General features: G+C 41.6%; 1 protein-coding gene across 1 annotated transcript in view; it reads left to right on the forward strand.

The window, feature by feature from the left end:
• Positions 1-25847, forward strand: part of LOC121608890 (F-BAR and double SH3 domains protein 2-like) — an 86641-nt gene that overhangs the window by 39993 nt on the left and 20801 nt on the right. The window contains exons 4-10 of the mRNA XM_041940311.1: positions 5090-5169; positions 5677-5821; positions 5989-6122; positions 7424-7478; positions 7706-7834; positions 17756-17878; positions 19206-19301. Of these exons, the coding sequence (XP_041796245.1) occupies positions 5090-5169; positions 5677-5821; positions 5989-6122; positions 7424-7478; positions 7706-7834; positions 17756-17878; positions 19206-19301 (762 nt within the window). The remainder of the gene's footprint in view (positions 1-5089; positions 5170-5676; positions 5822-5988; positions 6123-7423; positions 7479-7705; positions 7835-17755; positions 17879-19205; positions 19302-25847) is intronic.

Genomic DNA, 25847 nt, shown 5'->3' on the forward strand with positions numbered 1-25847 from the left:
TGTATGTGTGTGTGTACTGCAGTTTCACTGTATGTGTGTCTTAAAAGGAGCAGTTCCACCTTACCCAGACCACACGGGAAGGCCAAAGGGGTTGCCACGGCAACGTGCTGTTCAGGTGGTTGTCAGGTGGTGACAGCATAGAAAGGAGAACGGAGGGATGAGATGTCCTATTAAAAGGAGGGAGCTGGGGAGGCAGGATAGAGGGAGTAAGATAGAGAGGATCGAGGTGTATGGGGATAGAAAATGTGGAGGAGAGAGGAAAACGGGACACAGAAGAAGAGAGTCAGTGAGGAGAAAGATGGAAAATAAACGAGCATCAGAAATCCTCCCGAGTCGGCCAACAGTGCCTCAGTGAAGCTGTCACAAATCAGTCACTCTGCGTGCTTCTCACCATTCAGTCATTGCCAAGTTTAGCTGTCGTTGCTCTTGCTCAGATGACAGGTCTGTCACCATAGACTCGTCTAAGAGGCTTTAAGTTGTGTGCTGGCATTAAAAAAAAGCTTTGGAGCCAGTATATGGAGGTGGTTGGTGTCTTGTTTGACGGGGTCACTATGAAGCAATATGGAGACAGCATCACTCCCACTACTTCATGTTTTGGCTTGTGAAGATACTAACATGTGTAAGTAAAGGATAGATTCACATTATTCAGGTCTGCAGTACCCACATACACATATGTACATTGAATTACCTGCAGTTATTGGCTGCTGCAATTGTTCCTCTTGTCCACACTAGCTGTGAAGACCTCCCCTCCTAAGACTATTACATTGCAACCAACTGTAAAATACACACTTAGCTGAGGCAGAAGTTGCTTTGAAACAGACTGATTAAAAGGTATTTAGGAAGAAAACTGCATTGTTTTTTGGGGTAGTAGTAAAACTAGAAGGCTCATAAAAGAGGGGGCCAAGATCGATTGTAATTGATATAAGATCCCAAATCATGCCTCACCGTGCACGCCAGAGAAAAAACATACACTCAGAGCATTAAAGAGTGCAGGGGTCTCGCATTCTCTCTGACTCAATGTGGATTATTATATTTGGGAAAATAGAAGCGCATCTGTTCGGGATGAGTGACGGATATCAACACTTTCATTGCCCTTCAGCTTCAAGTCAGGTTGATCTCTTTCAAAGTGACATTCTCTGTCCCCTGTTTCTTGCAGTGGAGTCAGGTTAGGAAGGGATCTATGCATAGTAAGCGTGAACAGGAGGAATGATTCCAGCAATCAGTAACTTCCTCAATGCTCATATGGGCATTTGAGCATAGACTTGATAACATGTGAGCCTATCCTTTAATGGATGGCGACAGTCAACTGATGGACATGCTCATAGCGTCCACAAGGGGACACTAATCCCAGATGTCCAGCTGGGGTAATTCAGGATACCTGATATCTGACACAGTTTGACTTTTGCAGGGTTCTGAGGTGTTCCTTTATTTTTATAAAAGTATATGTACTTGACTTGTTCAGCAGAAGGTTTTATGTGTTTGGGATCTGAGTAATTATCAGACAAGAGAGTTAAAATGATAGGGAGCATTGTGGTGTGGAAGTCAAGCTGTCAAATCAGTCATCCTGTCAGCCAGCCAGCTCACAGCCAGTGGCTCTCTAGGCTGTCAGTCACTGCCCTCCTCCCACACACACACACACACACTTTACACATGAACACATACACAAATGATCCTTGTTTATACAGCAGGAAGGCAATTAAATCCAAGGCACTTCTACTGCACTTTCAATGTTGTGTTTCTCTCCTTCACACACTCTCCCTCTTTCTCAAACACACACACTCACACAGTTTCACAGTCTTTCATCAAAACCATCCACACCCACTCCACCCTTCCCTTGAGAGAGAGAGAGAGGTTGACGATTCTTGAAGCAAACGTGTTTCCTCATGCATTGGACAGAGTAGTTTCTGTGTCTTTGGCTTTTCTTTGTGTGTGTGTGTGTGTGTGTGTGTGTGTGTGTGTGTGTGTGTGTAAGTGTGTGTGAATTTACTTCATCTGGTGTAAACTGTATGTTGCGTCAGTGACACTGGAATTAGCTAACCATTTCCTGAGTTAACCAACACAGTTAGTTAGAAATAGGCTACCTCTTCCTCTACGTAGGGAAGAGGAATGTTCATCTTCAAGTCAGCTTTGACACAGTAAGACTCAAAGTAGGGCTGACCTCTCCACTCAATTTAATCTAGTACAAAATATTTACTCCACCGCTGGCTGCCAATTTACTCACACAGGAACACTGCAGAGGTAAGGGGGAGTTGTTCTTTGATTATCATCTGACAACTCTTCCCTTCTTCTGGAGGATTTAGCAGGTGGGTGCCAAAGGTCACTGGGCCACTGTCTCCCCCAGGACACAAGCTTGTGTGTCAGTTGGAGGGAACCCGAATTTTTTCAGGTCCAGGGAGTAAGAGGGGGAACTGGTAGATGTTTTTTTGATGGCCTCATTCGCCATCTGTGAAAGGTAAAAAGGGCACGATGAGAGAGAGGAGTGGAAATTTGAAAACAAAGACAACCAAACAGCTTGATAGTAGAGAGAGGAAAATTGGCGAGAGGATGGAGATATGTGGAAATGAATGATGAGGCTTGGATAAGGGGGATGAGGGGAGTGATAATATAAACTCTAAAAACAGACCTGTGAGAATCATAGCGATAGAGATGGAGAGTGAAGGATGGAGAGATACATTAGCGGAGAGTGGCAGACCGGTCTTGTTGCCAGGTCGTCAAATGCTGACCTTTTGTCACGTCCCTCTGCATCTCATACAGACAGATGAGGTACCTTTGAGCAGCTGTATGAGACCTACTGGGCTTTCAACTAACTCCATTGTGAAGCCACCCACGGCAAAATTAGATGCCCAGAGCAAGGTGACGTAGTATAAAGAGCGAGAAAGTCTGCGTAGGTAGGAGGTGGATGGAAGGGTCAAACACAGGACTTTCATCCAGGAGCTTGGGGTTCGTGCCCTGTTTGAACCCAAAAGGCAACATTTCCCTAAGTTATGTAGCTTACTTGTGTTATGTATATGTATAAACTTAAGGCCACGTATGTGACCATACTTATTTTAACCTAAACCATGATCTTTTCCTAAACCTCACCAAGTAGTTTTAAAGGATAACTTTCGTTTTTTACAACCTGGACCTTATTTGTAGCATTAAATACGACCATTTATTCACCCAGACAACTTTGGTGGCATTTGGAGTTGTTTTGAAGAAATTAGCCCCAGAGGAGCGGCACGTATTACGTATAATGCGAGTACTCGAGGCATCCATGCGCAGCCTCTATAAACGCATAATCTGCGGCGAAACTCGTTCATATTCCAATATTTTGTTATGATATGCTGGTGCTGTTCCCCTCTGAGCCAGTTTAGCTGTAGTTTGGCACAGCTATGGTTCATTATTGCGTATTCGTAGCCGACCGCCGCAGAGTTAGCTGTGTTGTGGCTGGCTGCTCGCAGCACCCGGCGTTCGGTAATGACATCATCCACGTCAGAGGTAGTTGTCTAGAGACGCCGGATGTTGATAACATGCCACCACGGGCTCAGAGGGGAATAGCACCAGCATATCAAAACAAAAATATTGGAATATGAACGAGTTTCGCCACAGATTATGCGTTATATAGAGGCTCTGCATGGATGCCCCGAGTACTCGCTTTATACAGATATACGCGCCGCTCCTCTGGGGCTAATTTCTTCAAAACAACCCCAAATGCCACCAAAGTTGTCTGGGTGAGTAAATGGTCGTATTTAATGCTACAAATAAGGTCCAGGTTGTAAAAAATGAAAGTTATCCTTTAATTCCTAATCCTAACCATGACCGTGGCCATTTCCCGTGTTAACCACATGTTAGAAAAGCTTTCTGCCAGTGAGGTCCTGTGCATCTCTATGAGATGCTGAGGGACATGACAAAAGTCAGTCAGTATCTGATGAGCTGGCAATGAGAGTGGATTGAGAGTTGATGACTGGGAGAAAGTGGTTGAGGTTTGAAAACAGAACAGCGACACAAGATTCATATTCATATGGAAGAGTGATGAAATAGATAAAGGGAAGAATGTGGCTTGGAGGAATGGAGTATCAGCATGTCCCTAAGCTGATTGGGTTGTTGGAGCTGTTGTTCTGGTTTGCTAACAACTGTTTTATTAATGAGGATTTGCTCTCCCACCCAACCCTCTGCATACACACTCATCCACAGGCACACAGGGGCAGAGTGTCTGCGAGTTGTCGCTACTGACACAGTGACCCAGTCCAGAGGATGTAGGTTACCCTTTCTTGCAGCCCTTGGGTTTCTGCTTGTACTCACAGGAGCTGACTGGCTGATTCATTCTTGCTGACACAGAGCTGATCCATTTTATAGTAGAAACAGCCAGTATTTTGGCTGTGTATAGAAATATAAGTGGCTGTTCAAACGAAAACGGCACCTGGGATCTGACCGGGCCAGAGTGAAGCCCAAATCAGCCAGCAGACCTGCTCACATTCAATGGGATACTGTGCTAGTTAAGTCTTGACCTGGGTACCTTCCCCTACCACCCAGAGAAAGATGTATAATATGTACAGTATATAAAGTAAAACCTACTAAATGATTGTCAGTAGTAAGTTTTTCCTGCCTCTTTAAACAAGAGCTCCAGTAGCTTCAAATGTGCCAAGAAAGGTTGTTATGTTATGAGAGACTGTTAGCAGTATTGCGACAATTTCTTAAAATCTCTGTATATTAAGACACTAAGAACAAAGTATCAACATTATCAACAATTTATCTTCTGTTATAAATCAGTGCACAAGGTACATTGAGGTGCAGTACATAAGCATTTTTGCTAAATTAACACTTAATTCACGAGTGAAACTATCAAAATATTGCTCAGAATTACAGGATGGATTAAATAAATAAATTAAACACAGACCCATTTTTTCCATCTGGTAAGGGCTCTTGGTAAAAGTGCATTAATGCACTCCCAAGATTTACTACTAAAAGAATATTTGACTTGAGTTTCATCCTGTCTTGCTCTTGCCTCCACCTTTTCTCTTATTTTCTTACATGATATTTACAGTATGTAAGCTCAGTTAAACTAGTCATGAAACAGGTGATAATCAGTGCCTCATCTTTACACTTTCAGGCTCTGCAGAAGCTAGCAAGCCAGTACCTAAAGAGAGACTGGCCTGGAATCAACCCTGATGACCAGAGAACAGACTACAGGTAGGAGTGTGTATGGCATTCCACATTTCCCATAAACACCAGACAAAACAATGTTGGTCTTGTATCAGCAGTCAGTTGCAGCACTCAGATGAAAGATGACAGATCTTGTGCTCTGCTGGATTGCTCCAATTTTTTAGAATAAACAAAATATGGTCAACAGTGCATATACAAGTCATTTTTTACTGTAAAAGAGCACTTAAATACAAAACCTCAAGCTGGATCCAATTTACTGTGAAAACCATAAATGAAAGCATTAAGTCTACATTTCACAGTTTTCCTGCAGTTGGCTTTGTTTCTTGGTTCTAGCAACTACTACAGCATTTCTATGTACATTTTTCCCCCTTCCAGGTACACACACAGTTTGTTAGCCCCATAGTGGTGTAGAGAATTTAAAAATTCAGCCACTCTGCTGGAGATCTTTGTGTTTTTTTAGCCTATTGCTCATGTGAGTTCAAGTTACAGGACAGCAACCATTCAGCATTTTTTCTGCTTTTTCTCTCCAACTAGGAATGTGTATGCAGTGTGGAGGTCCTACTTAGAAGGTACAGTGCAGGTGAGCCAGTCCAGGCTCAACGTGTGTGACAACTACAAAAGCCAAGTATCAGAGCCCGCCAAGACTGTTAGACTCTACAAGGAGCAGCAACTCAAAAAGGTGAGTGAATGTGTGGATTGTGAGACTTAGTCATAGTTTCCTGAAGCAGTCTTTGTTCTCCGTCCTCGCTCTCTCGTCCTCTCATGCATTCACGCTGAGCTAACATGACTCATGACGGTCTGCTCTTTCTCTAACAACGTGCCCGGTTTTCTTTTTTCACTTCACAGACCATAGATCAGTTGAGCGGCATTCAAGCAGAGCTGCAGGAGTCAGTGAAAGAGTTGGCCAAAGCCAAGAAAAAATACTACGACTGTGAGCAGGTTGCCCACGCTGTACGAGAGAAGGCTGACATAGAGGCCAAGTGAGTTCACCACGGTGCTGTGCACATGCGTTTGTTGGTAGGGATGTGTGTAAAAATAAAAATATTAGGAATAAACTGTCTACTCCACTGCCAGAAAGAACACCATCAAGACAACAAAGTAGGTTAACCTCACAGAGAGAGTATGTGTGACAGATAAGGAGAGCAAGGAAACATCATCATTAAGGCTGTAAGAAGCAATCAATTACATACTGTGTATACAGTGGTGTTTATGGGAGAGAGTCAGACAAAGAAATACAGATAAAAAGGGACCAGAAAACCATGAAAGCAGAAGTTGGCATCATTTGTGGGTGCAGTTCTTCTTGGTGTGAATCCAAGCAATAAACAAAACCACAGTCATGTCTTTAGTCATAAAAAATGCACATTTTTGGTTATTTTCTTCCCTTTGAAGGACAGATAAAAGTTCTATCAGATATTGTTTGAAGCTTTACAGTTCTACAATTAGTACCAAAGTTTGATCCAGTGCTGATGAGAGTTGCCCCCCCCCCCCCCCCAGCCCAAGGCAGCAGCAGCTATGGCGACATTTTCACTTTGTTGAATTCTCGGCTCTGGTTAGCAGCCACATCAATTGGCCAGTTGACTATTTTCTGTTCTCTATCACTCAGTAGAAAGACGCAGAAATGACTGCATTGACACTGCACACACTCACATATCTATTATGTGAGTGTGTGTGTCTCACTAGAGAAAAAATGCAGAGACATTAGTCATTGTAGGGGACAAGGAACACACAGGAAGAATTTGGTGTGCATGCACAGACACAGCTCACACTTTATACTCTTACGACCACTTGGCGAATAAAGGAGGGTAACATAAGTAGAAACACACTGCACATACTCACATGGCAAGCGACAGACACGATCACACACTCATGATGTGTTTTGCATCTGGATGTGTGAGAGTTAATGGAATAAATGTTTTCATGCACCAAAGCAGCACAGAAGCACAAAAAAGCAGACCACACACAAGCATGCATGTACGCACTCACACAGGCTCGCTCCCTCATTTTATCTGGCAGGTCTTTCTGATGTCGCCATCCATATAAATCACGATGGCTGGATCAGGCTGAGATTTATGGCTGTCAAGCTCCAGCCTGTTCGGGGTCAATATATGATGCCTGTACTGAATCAGAGGTTAGGGATGAGAGTTATGATGCCGCAGCAGTGCCTGGATCTTTGTGTGCCTTTTTTAGCATTTGTAACTGTACAAGCATGCATGACTTCATATTCATTTGTTAAAATTTAAGTGAGATGTTGATGAATGTCTTTGCTTGCTTTTTTTTCCAGGTCTAAACTGGGTCTTTTTCAGTCAAGAATTAGTTTACAGAAAGCAAGTGTAAAGGTAAGAGAGCTCACTCACAAAGATGCAAACGCCATCACTCCCTCATAAGGCAGACCTTTCAAGCAGACTCTTATAAGCCATGAAACAAATACAAATATGGTTGTTTTCTCTTTGCTTCTTTAATGAGCCCAGAACATTAAATGAGACTTATGTTCCCTAGTAAAAGCTTAAAGCTCCAGTTTGTTACTGTAATGCAGTATTTCAATATTGTCTCTCTTTCATTCCAGTTGAAAGCTAAGAGGAGTGACTGCAACTCCAAGGCGACACAGGCCAGGAATGATTACTTGTTAACGCTAGCTGCTGCCAACGCTCACCATGACCGGTACTACCATACAGATCTACTGCACTGCATACAGGTATTTGCATAGAGATGAATAGAAAGATGTGAGTGGTGTGAGAGAGAATCCTCGTTCTTTCCCATGAATGTGGACATTTTAGTAAAACTACATGTGTATAAAAAAAGAATCCAGGCAGCAGAAGTTGTAGTTTGTTATGTCTTAATGACATTTCTTTTACTACTAGTACTGGCTTAAGAGTCTCATGTTCTAAAAAAACCCCAGAGGGATTTTCCAGCAACAGGGACACATTTTCTGGTTTAAAAATTCAAAGTGGGGAGCTACTTTGAATTAAAGCTCAATTTAGGATAAAATGTTTTCCTTTCATGAGAGCACAAAGTCAGACTCCCTTCCAGTATCACTGAAGTAGTTGGAGGGGGGAAAAGCGTACATGAAAAAGTGATGATTTCACAGTTTTGAGTCTTCAAAGAAAGTCATAGAGTTCTCTGGATTTATTATTTGAAAGGGGCTTATGTGAAGAAAAATCCTGCAAAATGAGCCATCCTTACCAAATGATTGGTAGGCATGAACGATCATTTTCACAGTGTTGAGTGAACTGTACCAAGAGGGATTCGCAGAGAGCTTTGACTTCGCTTTGGATGCAGATAAGGTTGCTGCATCTTTTTCTGTTCCACATCTGGCACCTTTATATGACATGCAACTGTGCGTTGCTGTGAACTTGAATGTTTGTTTGTTTTACGTTAATATGGTTGTGGGATAAAGGTTTCACTCTTTTACTAATGAACTCAATTGTCAGTGTCATCTCAGTAAGTATGCATGTTCAAGCAAGTTCTGCAGTTTAAAGCATTAAGTTGTGACTCAGAAGCCATCCCCTAAATTTCTTTTATCAGTGGTAGCAAGCTGCTGTTTGTGCGCAGAAACACTGTCGTCCATCTGGTACCTCATGACTTTTGGGACATGTACAGGATCAAAACACAGGAAGAAATCAGACTAAAATCTTTCATGCCAGACAAGAAAGACAAGAAGTCCACGTCTGTTTAATTGAACAGAAATAATCCACTGAAACTACAAGAATGATACTTCCACAGTATTGCCTTAATTTGATTATTGTGTAATTATTAGGGTGCGTGCAGGCACACAGGCAAGCATGACAGACGGACACCTTCACATACAGAGATTGACAGTCTGCCCTGTGCACAGACAGGCACAACTCGGACGCTGTGTGAAGTTAAGCAGCTGAGTGACGGTGATGTCATCCTTTCGAATACTGTACAAACATGTCCGTCTGACGCACACACACTCACATGCACACAGACATCACATATGGGATGTTTTCATTGTTCCAATAGTCAGTCATCAGTCTCAGACTCTGATTTGACAGTCAACACACACAGGAAGACATGCACGTCAGAGTAGCTGGGTGACTTTTTCCTGTCTGTCTAAACCATGAAATAAGTTGTATACAGTCAGAGTTATTATAATATTAATTAGAAACTAAAATTAAGCCGATTAATGTTTTTTATGGTTGTTTGCTGGGCTTTTTCCTCTTTGTGTAATTTCCCGTTCTCCTTGTTTCTGTTTCTCCACCCTCGCTCTCACATACTCTGCCTCAGGCATGTATGTGCATCTATACTATGAGGCCATTCTGAATAATAGATCCTTTGCTCCTTGTGACAGAAGGACAGGACTGCAGGGAAATGTGCACATACACAAATACATGTACGCAAGCACACAGAGAGAATGAGGGACATTGCCTGTGGGAAGCAATCTGCTCGTCCCCTCTCCCTCCCTTTGCAATTTGTGATGTTTACAGGTCTTCACCTGAAAGTCCCTGATAACAAAATCTGCATCACAAGAAAGCACCAGTTCCTTTCACAGTTCCAGACATCTTTTTGCTCCACAGATATGCTGCAAAACAAAGCCCAGAAAGCAGCGCCAATGGCAGACACACAGTAAGAATAATAGCGGACATAGAATATATGCATAGCCAATACATCCTGGAAAATAACGACGCAGTTTTTTCAGGCTTCCCATTCATCATGCTTTTTTAGTACTGTCTCCTCTTCCGAGAGGACTTATATTCCTCTTATGAAAATTCATTGCGCTCTTTGCATTGCCGTGAACACAATTCATTAGACGTGGGAATGGTAGGACATTTTGGAATAGGGACATATATACTTATAAAGTTCATTATTCAGATACATGACAGACAGTGGTGGGAGACGAGCCTTTACTTAAGCCAAAGTGCTAATACCACACTGTCAAAACACTCCATTAAAGTAAAGGCCCTGCGTTAAAAGTCATACTTAAGTAAAAGTATGTAAGTAAGAAAGTATTATCAGGAAAATTTTACTCAAAGTATTAAAAGTGCTCATGCAGCGAAACAGCTGCTCTGACTGATCATGTGTTGTATCATGGGATTATTATTCATGCATTAATGTGTAAGCAGCATTCACTTTGGTGGAGGATGGTCTCATCTGAACTATATTCTGCAGCTATTGAGGTTTTTATTATTGATGCTGCTCATTTGCCGTCACCATTACAGAGAGCCCAAAGGAACATCTTCACAATGCTTTGTTCAACAAACAGTCCAAACTTCATTGAGACAAAATTTAGAATAATTAAAAAAACAAATCATCACATTTAGGAAACTTTGGGAAATGTTTGCTGTTTTTCTGTAGACTTATCGATTAATCAACTTATTGTTTCAGCTCTACTTGTCTAAACTGTTGGGTGGTTTATAACAGAGCATTGGCTTCTATAATGTACTTAGTTACCTTCCACCACTGGTGCTCTCTTCAGCTACATCAAGAGCTTTCCTGTCTTTAATGTTAAACCACATAGAAGATAATGGGTTTACTGTGAAAACATGTCTGGAATATAATAAAGCAGTTTTCTAGAGATAAGGGATGAGGATCCTTGTGACTGAAATCCTTGCTTAGATCTGAACTTAACTTCATAAACACTGACTGCTCTGACTGTGGCTGCAGGAATAACATATATGTTACACTGAGAGCTACTGTCCTTGTCAATGCGACAGTTGTAGTGAAAGGTAGTGGAGGAACACACTGCTCCACATCTCCCTCTGCTGTCGGCAGGCGAGGCTCTAATCTGCGAGACACACACACACACTTAGACCTCCACCTCTGCTGCCCTGTCTGGTCCACTGTGCTGCACTTATAGTTCAGGCTTATGCAGTCATTCAACCCAAACACACACACCCACTGACCACTGATATGGGGACGGGGCTTTTTCTGGAAGCTGACTCACTCGGTTTCAACACTACCCTAAATGGATGAAAGAAGGAGGGGAGGGAAAGGGGAGGAGGAAATGAGCAGAGTGGTGAGGGAACATTAAGAGAGAAGTCAGCCAACAACACACCCTTAATGACATAATTTCCTTGTCAATTTACCATTGTTTTAGTCTGTATTGTGTGTGTGAAAATGCGACGTTTGTGGGGTTTATGTGCGTATTAAAAAACAACATGTTTTAGTACGTGTTTAGTGGACGTGTCTGTGTAACAAACGTGTAGTGCAGGTGTTGGTGGGAGGTTGCAGACTTGGCCTGAAATATCCTCTGGCCAGAACAGAGTGAGTGCAGGTTTCTCAGAGTGTGAGCTTTTATGAAGTACTTTGGCTAGAGGAGAGTGTGAGCATCTGAGCATAGAGAGAGAGAGAGAGAGAGAGAGAGAGAGAGAGTGTTTGTCTGCGGTCTCTGTGTTTTGTTGAATTGGAATCTGAACCCCTTCACCTTCCTCTGCAGCTGTTAGAACACTATCCAAAGAACACTTCTGTCTCTCTCTCACACACACACTCATAGACTCCCATACACTCATTTTTCCGTCTCTCTCTCTCTCTCTCTCTCTTGCTCTTTTATGTCTTTTCATATGCTCACTCTTTCTCTCTTACCTCCTCTCCATTAGCCTTTCTCTCTCTCTCCGTCCTCTGTGTCTGATCTGTCTGTTTGGCAACGTGGCCTACAGTTTGGCAGCACTACCTCAGCCTCCCTGTAGAAAGGCTGTTCATTTGGACTACATTCTTCATTAAAATGTCTTTATATCAGCACATCAGAATCTGTAATGATAAGAGCTGTCAAATGAAAACATCTGCTCAATTTCTGTCCTTCCCACGACTTTCTGCCACCTCTCTCTTTCCGCTCATTGTTTGCCTCTTTCGCTTCTCGATTTTCTTCTTTCCTTCTCGGTTTAGTTTAATTCATAAAAACCTGCCTTGTGCGGCAAAGGGCAATATAAAAGAGGCCACACTCAAACTAGAATTTTTTTTTCATGCTTGGCAGCGATTCCCGGGCAGTGGCGAGATGTGTGCGTGTGTGGGTAATAAGCCAAATTTTAACACTTGCTATTTTTAGGGACACGGGGCATGCTCCGAGGCACTGGCTCCTCCTCCTCCTATCCCGCGCGTTTCTTCTTATTAGGGACACGGGGCAACGTCCCGAGTCACTGGCTCCAACAGCTATGAAATAGCTGCAGGAGCCGGTGACTCGGGGCGTAGCCCCGAGTCACTTATTACTATCCCGCGCGTTTCTTCTTCTACTGGCTCCTGCAGCTCTGCTGCAGGAGCCAGTAAATTTCCCATAAGAAATGAATGGGACGGGCGAAAAAAACAAGATTGAAATTGGAGTTTTTCAAACGTCTGTAGCTCAGGCATACATTCACCGAGAGACTTCATTTAAACTTTAAAATGTAGACCCAAGTCTGGTCTATTGGTGTGTTCATCCACATTTTGATTGGTCGTATAGTTTTTGATCAGTCACTGTTCAATGACAGTGATCATTTGGAGGGAAATTTTGAGATTATAATGGGTGTGTATTGCGCGGAATGTTCGTGCTAGAGTGGGGGACAGAGTGGCACAGAGTCTAAAAATGATCCGAAAATCTCCTATTTTTCTCGTCGCTACGGCCACAAATTACACTCTACACGCATAATTTTGGGCTCATTTTGTAGACAAACTTGTCCTCTTTCATGTGATGTCTTCGAAAAAGCTGAGAGACTTACTGAATTTAAATAGTGAGACTTTTTGTGCAGCCAGCTCCCTCCTGCTCTCCCATTAAGTCCCATGTTAAAATTCAGAGCTGTTTTGTGAGCAAAGCAGAAATGCCTCCTGTCTTTAGATCGCCATAAAACGAAAAGTTGTTGTGTCAGGAATAAAACGAGGAGATGGTCGGACTCAGGAAGTTCTCGGGAGTCCGATGATCTATAGTACACTCTGATACGAGGTACGGTTCTCTCACCAGAGGATTTAGTTCGGGAGGTTCGCCGAACCCAAATCTCACTGCATACAATACAAACTCCTGTTCTCTGAGTCGCAGAGTCTTTTTAAGTCGACCATTTTGTCATTTTTCTAAAGAATATCTGGACATAAAACACACGTACATCTGGCCCAGACTTGTCCGCATCTCACAGTGTAATCGGTTTTTTGATAGCAGCTACGGTTTTGTCACAATCGCAAGTTGTTCGGAAGAAACCGACAGCGAAAAAGCCGCTTTTCAAGGGAAGAGTTTAACAGGTGCAACTGTCATTTACACACACACCGGTCAATAACCCACGCACACACATCTGCAGGACAACAAGCCTGAGAATGATTATCTTAACGAGCTCAGTCAAAACAAGGGCATTGTTTGAAAACAATCTCCGTCCAACAAGCAGTTAAACTCAGCTTCAGAAAGCTCTTTGCCAAAGAGGTTGAGACACAAATGCACACACAAAAAGGGCTAACCAACAGCTAAAAAGTGATTAAAAACAAGCACGTCAAAACTGAACAGGAACAGGTAAACAGTGGGAGAGGTGCAGAGGTAATTATCAGCAGGTGGGGCAGAAGTTACACACGCACACAAACACACACACGCACACACACACACACACACACATTCAGACACACATATACCAGACACATCTCCATGTAGGAGCTGGTTGGGCTGCTTGTGTAGTTCAAGCAGACACACACACACAAACAGACGAAGACACACACATACGCAGTCACACACAATGACAGATACATAAACACACACACACAGACAAATGCATAATGAAAACCCCATCCCCCCGCCCCCTTGTTAACGCCGTTAGCTCTATTAGCTCTGTTAGCACAGTTAGCTCTGTTAGCGTTAGCGCCGTTAGCTCTATTCGCACCGTTAGCTGTTCGCTCCGTTAGTGTTAGCTCTGTTAGCTCCGTTAGCATTAGCTCCATTCATGTTTATTGATTCAGTTCATTAATTCATGTTAACAGAGACATGAAGCAGAGGAGAGAAGCAGACACAGACAGCTGAGGTGATCAACAGAGACAGACAAGGAGAAAGCCACAGAAACACAGCTGAGAGCAATTCATTAATCAGGGACTGACTACCTCTGATATCTGCAGTTTTCTCACATTGCAGCCTTTTTCAATTGTCCGCTGCTTCGCCATAGTTTCTCCTAGAGACTTCATTCAAACTTTAAAACGTAGATAATTTTGTCGGCTCCAAATGACCCTCGGCACATTTTGATATCTCTTACAGTTTTCGAGCTATGACCATCGAAGGCCGATGTAAGACGCAAACAACTGCGATAAATTTCCCATAAGAAATGAATGGGGAAATTTCCTCAAATTTCAGCCTTTTTCAATTGTCCGCTGCTCGGCCATACTTTGTCCTAGAGACTTCATTCAAACTTTAAAACGTAGATAATTTTGTCGGCTCCAACACACCCCGTGTCCCTTTCAAAATTTCCCAGGGGGAATTTTCTAGTTATTTTTCATCTTCCTTCAAATTTTTGTCCCTTAACTCGTCCCGCAGCTTTGAGAAAACCCTTGCAAATTATATATCAAAACGTGCGGTTTGATCGGGATCGGTGTGCTATTACTTTTCTCAAATAAATTTCCCATAAGAATGAATGGGACGGGCGAAAAAAAAAAGCTTGAAATTGGAGTTTTTCAAACGTCTGTAGCTCAGGCATACATTCACCGAGAGACTTCATTTGAACTTTAAAACGTAGATAATTTCGTCGGCTCCAAATGACCCTCGGCACATTTTGATATCTCTTATGGTTTTCGAACTATGACCATCGAAGGCCGACGTAAGACGCGAACAACTGCGAAGACTTTCCCATAAGAAATGAATGGGGACATTTCCTCAAATTTCAGCCTTTTTCAATTGTCCGCAGCTCGGCCATACTTTGTCCTAGAGACTTCATTCAAAGTTTAAAACGTAGATAAATTTGTCAGCTCAAAATTAATACCGGCACATTTTTTGATATCTCTTACGGTTTTCGAGCTATGACCATCTGAAGACCATCAAGTTTCTCACAAAAATGCTCAGAATCTCTCCCTCTACAGTGGGTGATGTCATAAGTTAGAGTGAGACAGCCGGTGAAAAATCGCCTGAAATGTGTTTCTAAAATTGCTGTAAAATCCAAACGGTGAATAGGAGACACATAATTTTGGGATCTTTTGTAGACAAACTTGTCCTCTTTCGTGTGATGCCCTCGAAAAAGCCGAGAGACTTACTGAATTTAAATAGTGAGGCTTTTTGTGCAGCCATCTCCCTCCTGCTCTCCCATTAAGTCCCATGTTAAAATTCAGAGCTGTTTTGTGAGCAAAGCAGAAATGCCTCCTGTCTTTAGATCGCCATAAAACGAAAAGTTGTTGTCTCAGGAATAAAACGAGGAGATGGTCGGACTCAGGAAGGTCTCGGGAGTCCGATGATCTATACACTCTGATACGAGGCACGGTTCTCTCACCAGAGGATTTAGTTCAGGAGGTTCGCCGAACCCAAATCTCACTGCATACAATACAAACTCCTGTTCTCTGAGTCGCACAGTCTTTTTAAGTCGACCATTTTGTCATTTTTCTAAAGAATATCTGGACATAAAACACACGTACATCTGGCCCAGACTTGTCCGCATCTCACAGTGTAATCGGTTTTGTGATAGCAGCTACGGTTTTGACCCAATCGCAAGTTGTTCGGAAGAAACCGACAGCGAAAAAGCCGCTTTTCAAGGGAAGAGTTTAACAGTTGCAACTGTCATTTACACACACACCGGTCAATAACCCACGCACACACATCTGCAGGACAACAAGCCTGAAAATGATTATCTTAACGAGCTCAGTCAAAACAAGGGCATTGTTTGAAAACAATCTCCGTCCAACAAGCAGTTAAACTCAGCTTCAGAAAGCTCTTTGCCAAAGAGGTTGAGACAGTAGTCACACAAATGCACACACAAAAAGGGCTAACCAACAGCTAAAAAGTGATTAAAAACAAGCACGTCAAAACTGAACAGGAACAGGTAAACAGTGGGAGAGGTGCAGAGATAATTATCAGCAGGTGGGGCAGAAGTTACACACGCACACACGCACACACACACACACATTCAGACACATATATACCATACACATCTCCATGTAGGAGCTGGTTGGGCTGCTTGTGTAGTTCAAGCAGACACACACACACAAACAGACAAAGACACACACATACGCAGTCACACACAATGACAGATACATAAACACACACACACAGACAAATGCATAATGAAAACCCCATCCCCCCGCCCCCTTGTTAACGCCGTTAGCTCTATTAGCTCTGTTAGCACAGTTAGCTCTGTTAGTGTTAGCGCCGTTAGCTCTATTCGCACCGTTAGCTGTTAGCTCCGTTAGTGTTAGCTCTGTTAGCTTCGTTAGCATTAGCTCCATTCATGTTTATTGATTCAGTTCATTAATTCATGTTAACAGAGACATGAAGCAGAGGAGAAAGCCACAGAAACACAGCTGAGAGCAATTCATTAATCAGGGACTGACTACCTCTGATACCTGCTCTTTCCTCAAATTTCAGCCTTTTTCAATTGTCCGCTGCTTCGCCATAGTTTCTCCTAGAGACTTCATTCAAACTTTAAAACGTAGATAATTTTGTCGGCTCGAACACACCCCGTGTCCCTTTCAAAATTTCCCAGAGGGAATTTTCTAGTTTTTAATGTAACCTTTATTTAAACACCCACACAGGTGTTTTCAGTTACTCAGACTGATTAGACCACTAGTCAAGTTAAAGCTGGGTGGAGCTATGCTTGGAATTATAAAACTTGTGGGAAAGGTGCCCCACTCTAACTCTGAGTGAAACACTATTAACAGCAGAGTGAGGGAGCTGTCAATCAATCACAGTGTGTGCACGCCTACGCAGTCTTGAGACGAGCTCTAATCAGACAATATGAGTGAAAACACTTGTGTGGGTGGACTGTGGGTTCTGTTTTTTATCATATCATGACCGGAGGTAAGATTCAACACGTCTAACTTATTAAGGATTGTGACACTCACTGTTTAAGTGAGTTTTGATTGCTGGTATTGTGAAAAGATTGGGAAACTTTCCCAGCGGTAGATAAATACTATCAAAGCTTCTTGTTTTCACTTGAACTCATATCCACGCATTAGCAGATTATATGTTGTTTGAGGCTGTTTTGCCTCTTCTTTTGATATATTTTTGACTATGAAAACATACATTTAAATAAATATTTACTCAGCCAATGCCTGTAGGAGAAAAACTGTTGAAACATCTACTGCATATTCCCCTCTTGTGTCAATAAGTTAAACAAACTAGTGAAACTTTCTAACTTACACATACCTGGGGGTGAAGTTGTTCTCTAAAACAACAGGGACAGGAAGCACTCAACCTTTGTTACGGTCAGGCTCACAGTAGTTGGGGTTAAATGACTGCTGGAAGTTTGATGATGAGAATATGGCATTATTGTACACAGTGTATAACATTTTGCTAAATATTGTAACTGGCTTTATTCACCTACTCTTTGACTCTCTTTCTCTCCTCTGTCTCTTTTCTTGGTGTCTCCTCCTGATTCCCTTGAACTCTTGACTCTCTTGACTTTATTATTAAGGATTATGGAATTACATTGAATTAATCCAGTCGTCACTGTAACCCCTGGTCCTCTCTCTCTCTCTCTCTCTCTCTCTCTCTCTCTCTCTCTCTCTCTGTCTCTCTGTCCTCTAGGCCTTGGATGGCAGGATATATGAGCACGTGAAAGACTACCTGGTAGCGCTGTGTCGCACTGAGCTAGAGGCCTCCCAAGCCACACACAACACCTTCCAGTTCCTGTTGGACAAATCCACCAGGGTGAGTCAGATGTGGTGAGAGACACAGACCCTCTGTACTGGTTTGTAAGTTAGTGCTTGTAGAAATGCAAAACAGGCACTGTGGGGAAAATCCATCAATCTTCTTGACATCATAGCACGATCAAAGTGCTTATTTTACCAAAACATTGTGTGTTTCTTCAGTGAAACGAATAGGACACGTTGACACTTTGAGTTCATTTGTTGACATTTCTAAAGAAACCAAAAGACAACACAGTTAGAAATAAAAAACTGTTGCTTTGTGTGTCTGTGTAGTCTACTCCAAATTAAACTGAAATCATTGTCAGACATCACACGATTTGTATTCATCAATACAGTATTAAATGTACTCAGCCAGCAAAACAGCTGTTCTGACTGATCATATGTTGTATCATTAGATTATTATTCATATATTAATGTGTAAGCAGCATTCACTTTGGCGGAGGAGGGCCTCAATTGAGCTATATTCTGCAGATTTTGAGTTTTTTTATTATTGACGCTGCTGATTTTCTGGATTGAGTCACTGATTGTTTTGGTAAGTAGAAAATCAGAAAATAGTGAGAAATGTCGTCACCATAACGGAGAGCCCAAAGTAACATCTTCACAATGCTTTGTTCAACAAACAGTCCAAGCTTCATTAAGAAATAATTTAAAATAATTAAAAAATTGAAAGGAAAAACAGCAGATCATCACATTTAGGAAACTTTGGGAAATGTTTGCCATTTTTCTGTAGACTTATCGATTAATCGACTTATTGTCTCAGCTCTACTTGTCGAAACTGTTGTATATATATAATGTACTTAGTTACATTCCACCACTGGTGCTCTCTTCAGGTAGCTCAAGACCTTTTCTTTAATGTTAAACCACATAGAAGAAGATAATGGGCTTATTGTGAAAACATGTCTGGAATATAATAGAGCATTTTCTAGAGATGACGGATGACTTGTGACTGAAATCCTTGCGATATGTATTCATCAACACAGTGTGGGCATGTTAGCTAGCAGAACAGTGGAGTTCAAAACTTCATGCTTACCTAGAGTGACATTATTTTTTGCTGTCTTTGTCCAAAGGAAGTGGACTTAATTAAGCTCGTAGCTCAACTCACTAGCTTGACATGGATGCCATTAAAGTGATATTCAAAATATCAAACCCAAAATCTACGTATGAATATGAAATACTCACCAACCTTCGGCTTGACGTGTGGCTGACAAACGTTTGACGTTTTCTCCTTCACCGGTCAGAGTGGCTTCACTGAGGTTACAATGGATTCCAATATTGACAAGTGTTCTGTGGCCATGGATTGTAACTGTCTCTTTCCGTCTTACTCTCAGATAATACAAGAGTTCAACCAGCAGTTGTTCATGCAGGAGAACCCAGTGTTTCACAAAGCACACGACTTCCAGTTCCAGCCCAGCGAATGTGACACGGTGAGATGCATGTAGCTGCACACACACTCACGGTATTCATGTCCATTCATATGTTGCTCCAGGTTATTGAACTTCAATTACTTCGCTGTTGAACTTATGTTGTTTGTTGTTGCTTACACAGCAGTGCAGTGACTCCATCTCTCCCCTCCGGTCTCTTTAAAACACAAACAGATAGTAATAAGCCCCTTGTGTTGCCACATATGGGCCTTTCCCTCCTCTTACGTTTTCTGTCCCCTCAAATATTGTATTGTGAAGTCAGTCCTTAGTTCATCTTAAACAACTGAATCACTTAAACAGAATTTGTGTACCTGTTATTCTTGTGATTTTAGAGATTCCCGGTAATGCATTTGGGGCTGAGAGGCTTGCCAAGCTGGAAATCAGAGATTCAAAGCTCTGATCATTCTTATTCTCTAGAGAGATCTTTGGCTCTTTTGTTTCCAGCCTTTGGAGATTTCATTATATTAGTATGGAGTTGTCCAGTTAACTAGTGTCTGGTGACAGCATGATGGAAGCATGAATCTATGCTCTGTTCTAATATTAATCATTTCGACGCCAAATGTGTCCACTGGGAGCTTGTCTTTGTTGTCATAGCCTCTTTTCATCTCTTACATAAACTAAACTTTTTTTGCGAGATCAAGTGTTTCCTGAATGCTAAAAATATTTGAAATTCTTATAAATCGATCAGTGGCGGTGGCGGTGGGAATCATGCTGTCTCACCCCTTTTGGGGCCTTGTTAAGTATTGCTGGCTAGAACAGAGATGTCTCCCAGTGGACATTGGTCCTAATTCCTCTACAGTTACCCTTTTCTCTTGTGTCTGTGTCATCTTGTGTTCTTGTTTCTCAGCTTCTTTGTCTCTCTCTCCCTCTTTCTCTCTCTCTCTCACTGTGTTCTGCAGAATTTTCTTTCCTTCTCTGATCTTTTCCTTTTTTCTTTTTTTCTTTTTTTTTACATTAACTGGTACTCTAACATTTCCCTAAAAAACAATGTGCTTTTCCTTCCATGTGTCTTCCTAATCCTGTTCAACCTTTGCTAACACTTTTCCCTAAACTTTTTTTCCATTAACCCCCTCCTTGTATTTGTGTGTCTGTGTGCTTGCACTGCTGCTCTTGGGTGTGTGGGTGCACGGGTGCTTTGCTGTGTGTATGCCAGACTCTGAGCTCGGTGCAGCAGTTGGTGGACATTGAGCCGTCGCCCGTCAGTGCCATGAGAATGACCCTGGCACAGGTAGTCTTAACTGTTGTTAGCATTCCCATCATCATTCCTGACACAAACCATGGATCATCTCCTCCATTCTTGTCTATTTATCTGTCTGTCCCGGTGACATTCACTTCAACATGCTCATGTATTGCCTAACAAAGCCTTCTTAAATCTTTTAATAATGCAGTTCAGCTCTTAACACCTGTTACTATGAGAGGCATTTTGCATGACACTGGTAATATATGAATCTCTGTGTATGTATGCAGACTACAGAGCAGCTTAACTCTGACTTTTTCTGTTGCCTTACAAAAATGACTGCGGGTTGTATACTTGCACACTGCTTTGCATCTTGTCCACTTCATGATCAGTCTGGTGGATGCTCAGAATCAAACACACTGCAAATAAAGCAGATTTAAAGAAATAGATTAATATTGAAAAATATAAATAAATGTAATATTGAAAATTGCTGAAAAGGGTTATGCATACTCTCACCTCTGACTGTGACACTATGGTTGTTATACTGTCCATAACTGTGGTTTAGGACAGTGGTTTTCAAGCTTTTTCTGGGATGCCCCCCTACAGAAACCAAAAAAAGTTTACGCCCCCCCACCCCACAAAGCGACCAAAAAAAAAAAAAGGATCCAAGTTCACCTTTAGTGAAATAAATGAAAAGAGTTCATTATGATAGCCAGTGTGTCTCTGAGCTCCCCCAGGGGGGGCAACACGCCCAGCCTGGGTTTGAGAACCAGTGATTTAGGAGGCAAGGCCCAATAACTGTAATGAAATAGCAACTGTGCCAGGTCACTGACATGACAACACAATGTCAAGACATACAAAAAAAAAATATCACTCTCTGCCTAACTAGACTGTATAAGTATAAAGGGCTTTGGTGGACAGTGCGTTGTTCCATGACTTAACCCTGAGTGACTGCAGACAGTCATAATACTAGTCAACAAGACTATCCTTTAAATCTCACTTATCCTTCCTGGCAAGAAGCATGGACCAATCCCTCCATCTAAACAGCAAGTTGTGCAGCCATTACAGCATGTCTAGCCAGCTTCTATGGAATGGCTTTGTGACAAAGGGGATCTTAGTGCACAGAAAGACTGAGAAGGGCTCGAAGATGACAACTTTTTTCATCTTGGCAAATAGTGGTCAGGTCCATAACCATGACAATAATGTGTGCAAGTTTTCTTCATGACTTTATTACTGTAGAAGTAATCACAAGGAACTTTACTTATCAGAGTTCCTTTGTCCATTAAAGTAACATGACCATTACTGTTGCATGCTGCAGCATAAGTCAACAGGTGTGGCTATAATTACTGACATCATGACCACTGCTGGTGTAAAAAATAAGAATAAACATGACAAATATGCATGAGACTCTGAATCGCTGGTTTCGATTTATGCAGTCATGACCTTAGTTGTAGCTTGAGCTTTCCTTTTATGCAACAGCAGAGAAATCAGACCAGAGTGAAGAACAGCAGTTGTTTCACATGTTTCTTACTTTATATCTAATAAAGTCATAATTTCACTGACTATTACACTTCCCTACCCTAGCTACCCACCATTACCCCAGTGGTTTTAATTGGACACGTTGTGAGACAAGTAGTTAGTTGACAGTTTGTTTGGCTTTATTTACTCAGGAAATCTCATTGACATCAACATCTCTTTTGCGAGAGAGAACAAATCACATATACACAAGATCTCGAGAAAATTCATCCGCTCAAAACAGCAATCACTTACACACGCACCCACGCACACACACACACATACATGCACAAACAATTTAAAACATTATTTGAAATAGAATCTAATCAACTACAGGTTGTGTTGCAGTTGAATACAGTACGGTGCATAGTAATTTAAACTAGTCTTCCCCAGCTCAGAGTTGATAAGAGGAACTTTTAAAGCCAACACGTCTTGTGACCTGGTGTCAAATAAGCCATTACAATAGATGGGTTTCTGTGTGATGTTACCAGTGAGATGCACATAGGAGATAAAAAACAAAACCAGAATGACTGACAGCTTATGAGGAGATCTGCATGCAGTTGTTTTGTGCCTTAAACGGCATCAATCTCAAAAGTAACTTTGGTGCTTTTTGTAATAATAAACTCTCTGCAGAGCTCAGCTGTGCAGTGTGAGTTCACTTAACACTGCTGCTACCTGCTGTTTCTCACTGGAATATGTTAGCTAGAAGGAGCTGACAGAAGTCTAGCAAAGGTGGCATGTGGTTTGAAAAAAAACAACAACGTTTTGGAAATGCATTGATGAGAGCTGCATATAGTTTTACCTCTAAACAGTAATTTTAATGGTTTCCCTCAAATATTATCTGTGTTTATGGACCCTATTTTCCATGTTTTTGTGTGTAAGTGACTAATGGGGACAACAGGTTTTGAGTGCTGCAGTCAGCAGCTGTGAAGCGGGTTGCAATGTAATTCCATTGGGGGGGGGTTGCACAGCATTAACGTATGTTTATTAAAAGTGTTTGTTTTTGCCACTGACAGGCTCGGGTTGTTATTCTGAGTGTCTGACAACATTATACAGATAGACCTTTTTGTTAGAGTAAGAGTAAGTAAGAGTAAGTAAGTAAAACTCACCAAAACCTTCTTGGTTCATCCTTACAGTCTTCCAAAAATCACCACCATCTCTGGTTTGGTCAAAATAAACCTTTAATTCAGAGCTAGATTGTCTTTCCTGGCTAGCTTGACCTTTAGTGCTCTCGATGGAAATAAAATACTTGATCTTGCCGTCTACCAGACTAATTGGCTGCATATCTGTTTCAATCATTCGGCACACCAACTGGGTGATTGCCTTGGACTGACACGAATCACACAGTGTGTGTATGGAAATTAATCCACACACTGTCATACATAACCAGTCAAAAATATTGTTGGTGGTTAACTGATTGCAGATTAACCGTTGACATCGCTAATACCAATGAGTTGCCTAGCCACTGCTAGGGGCAGGAAGTGTATCTATTAAAGCTAGCTGCAACTTTGTTACAGTATTATTGCTATAGGAGCTTTTATACCCTGCTCTGTCTATTTGCTCCATGAGAATTAAACAAACTTTTGCTGGTTTACTAAATACCACCCTTATGACAGTGGCTTCACGGCACTGTAATGCAATCACACCACCATGTGTTGGTGAGCAATGCAGTCCCAGCACCAAATGACTTGTTGGATAACGTAACCTTGTTGCTGTTGCATCATCTGTTGAGATAACACTACGCTGTCATCGCCCTCCTGTCGATAAATGAGCCAAATGTTTGGTGTGTGTGATGTTCATTTGCACATTAGTAGTGTCATGGCTTCAAAATATGGGCACTGCAGGCAGACTGACCAGCTCTGTACTTGTTTTGTTTTTCTTTTTGTTGTTTGTGTGTGTATCTTTTCTTTGTTAGATCCTGTGTGAGCTCACCCTTACCAAACCACCACACCAAAATCAAGTTACATGCTCTATGTGAATAAGTGAAAGTGTTAGTATTGTAAATTGTGTCCAAATAGCAAGGAAGTTTATTCTTTTAGGTGTCTTCATCTGTAAGCAGCAACTTAAAACATATAATTTTGGCTGTGCAAGTACTGAACGTTAAATAACACTAAACCTACGATTAAAACTAAATTGGATTAAGTGGGAAGTCCTTCTATTGTGGTTTACAGGCAGCTCTGTACCTGTACACATGTTGTTCCTCTTGGTTTATTATGATAACACCTTTAATATGTTTTTCTTTTTCCATTAATGCACATTATATGTCTAATCATAACAATACATTTGTCACAGTCAGAAAGCACTGCTGTTTGTTCTGCTGCAAGACAACTTGGAGTCCTGGACTCCCACTGCTTTTAAAATTCAGTAAAACAGCTAGCACAAAAATGCTGCTGCCTCGACTTAAGTGTGGTACAGGTGCTGTTCAACGTGTTGTTTTATATTAGTCAAGACAGCCGTATGTTTCTGCAAGCTGTGCAGAGGGATCCTTTTTTAGAAAACAATGGGATCTGATGGCTTGTGTGAAATGATGCCAACGTCCATTAGAAGAGACAGTAGTATGTTGTTATTGTTAGAAAAGCATCATTCAATTTGGAACCTTTTTTAGCTTTTTTCCCTTGTACTTATGTGGCAGGAAAGACTAACAAATGTTTACAGTGAGTGGAAGACAAAGAACAACAGCCGTCACCTGGAATCGAGCCAGAGATGCTGCGATTACTTGACATGTGTCTTAAACTAATGAAAATTAGAAAATCAGATTTTGAATAAACACTTTACCACCAGTATAATCTGTTCTTCCTATCCACACCGACTAACTACACATCGATGCAGTTCATTCTCACCCCTTCATCCCTGTGGTTTTAGAATGACACAGTTATTCCATACAGCAATCTAAATTGCTGTTATTATGACAGTGGCATAGCTGGGAGCCTGACTAGCCATAAGTTTGCCTGTTATCACATTTATAACAGCTGCTAATGGTTTATCATTGTCATTGGCACTTTAACACACTTAGAATGCAATCTGATTAACATAGGTCATGTTTGTTAAAGGTCCTCACCACATCGTGATAATTGAAAAAATAGAAAAAAAGAAAAAAATAATCATTTTGTATTGTACTGCACTGTGGCCAATATTGGTTACACATACACTAGCCTATCTGCTTTTTCACTTTGACTCAAACTACATTTTCAGGCTCTCCCTGATTTCTTTTAGGGGCTAACCAGTATGCTTTCAAGGTATAAATAAAACATTTATGGAGAATGAGGAATCAAAACAGCATCACTGAAAGTTCACATGCAAGGAGTCAAAGTATTTTGCATGTCAGCAGCCACATTTTCTCTGCAGCACGTAGGCACTGATAGGCCACCTGAAGCAAAGTTTATTTTCTCTGTTAACTATCAAATTAGCTTAGCTCCCTCACAACATGCCACTTTAAAGCCATTGTTCAAGTCTAGTTTTCTGCCTCCCTGCCTTCACTCCCTGCCATACTCCCTCGCCTGAATGTAATTAAGCTGTAAATCTCCCATGTAATACTCTTCGTTTCACACCTATACTAAGTCAGATTTATGCCCTCTCGTTACTGAAGCAGCACATAATTAATAGATATGATGTGCATGGAAACTTGCAATTAAAAATATTGTGTGCTTTAGTATGGGTAACACACTTTTATTATCTGATTATGGAAACATCAGCCTCTCAGGTCTGTGAACACACATCAGTGACACTTAGTGTATGTATGTCCTGCGGCTCATTTTGTTTTTGTGGGAAGTGGCAATTTTTCCTGTCTATACGCAGAATAGATGTCATGCTTCACATTTTTGCTTATTTTAACAGTATAGGCCAATGATATGCCAAAG

This window comes from Chelmon rostratus, chromosome 7 (genome assembly GCF_017976325.1).
Source record: "Chelmon rostratus isolate fCheRos1 chromosome 7, fCheRos1.pri, whole genome shotgun sequence".
NCBI classification, from domain to species: Eukaryota; Metazoa; Chordata; class Actinopteri; order Chaetodontiformes; family Chaetodontidae; genus Chelmon; species Chelmon rostratus.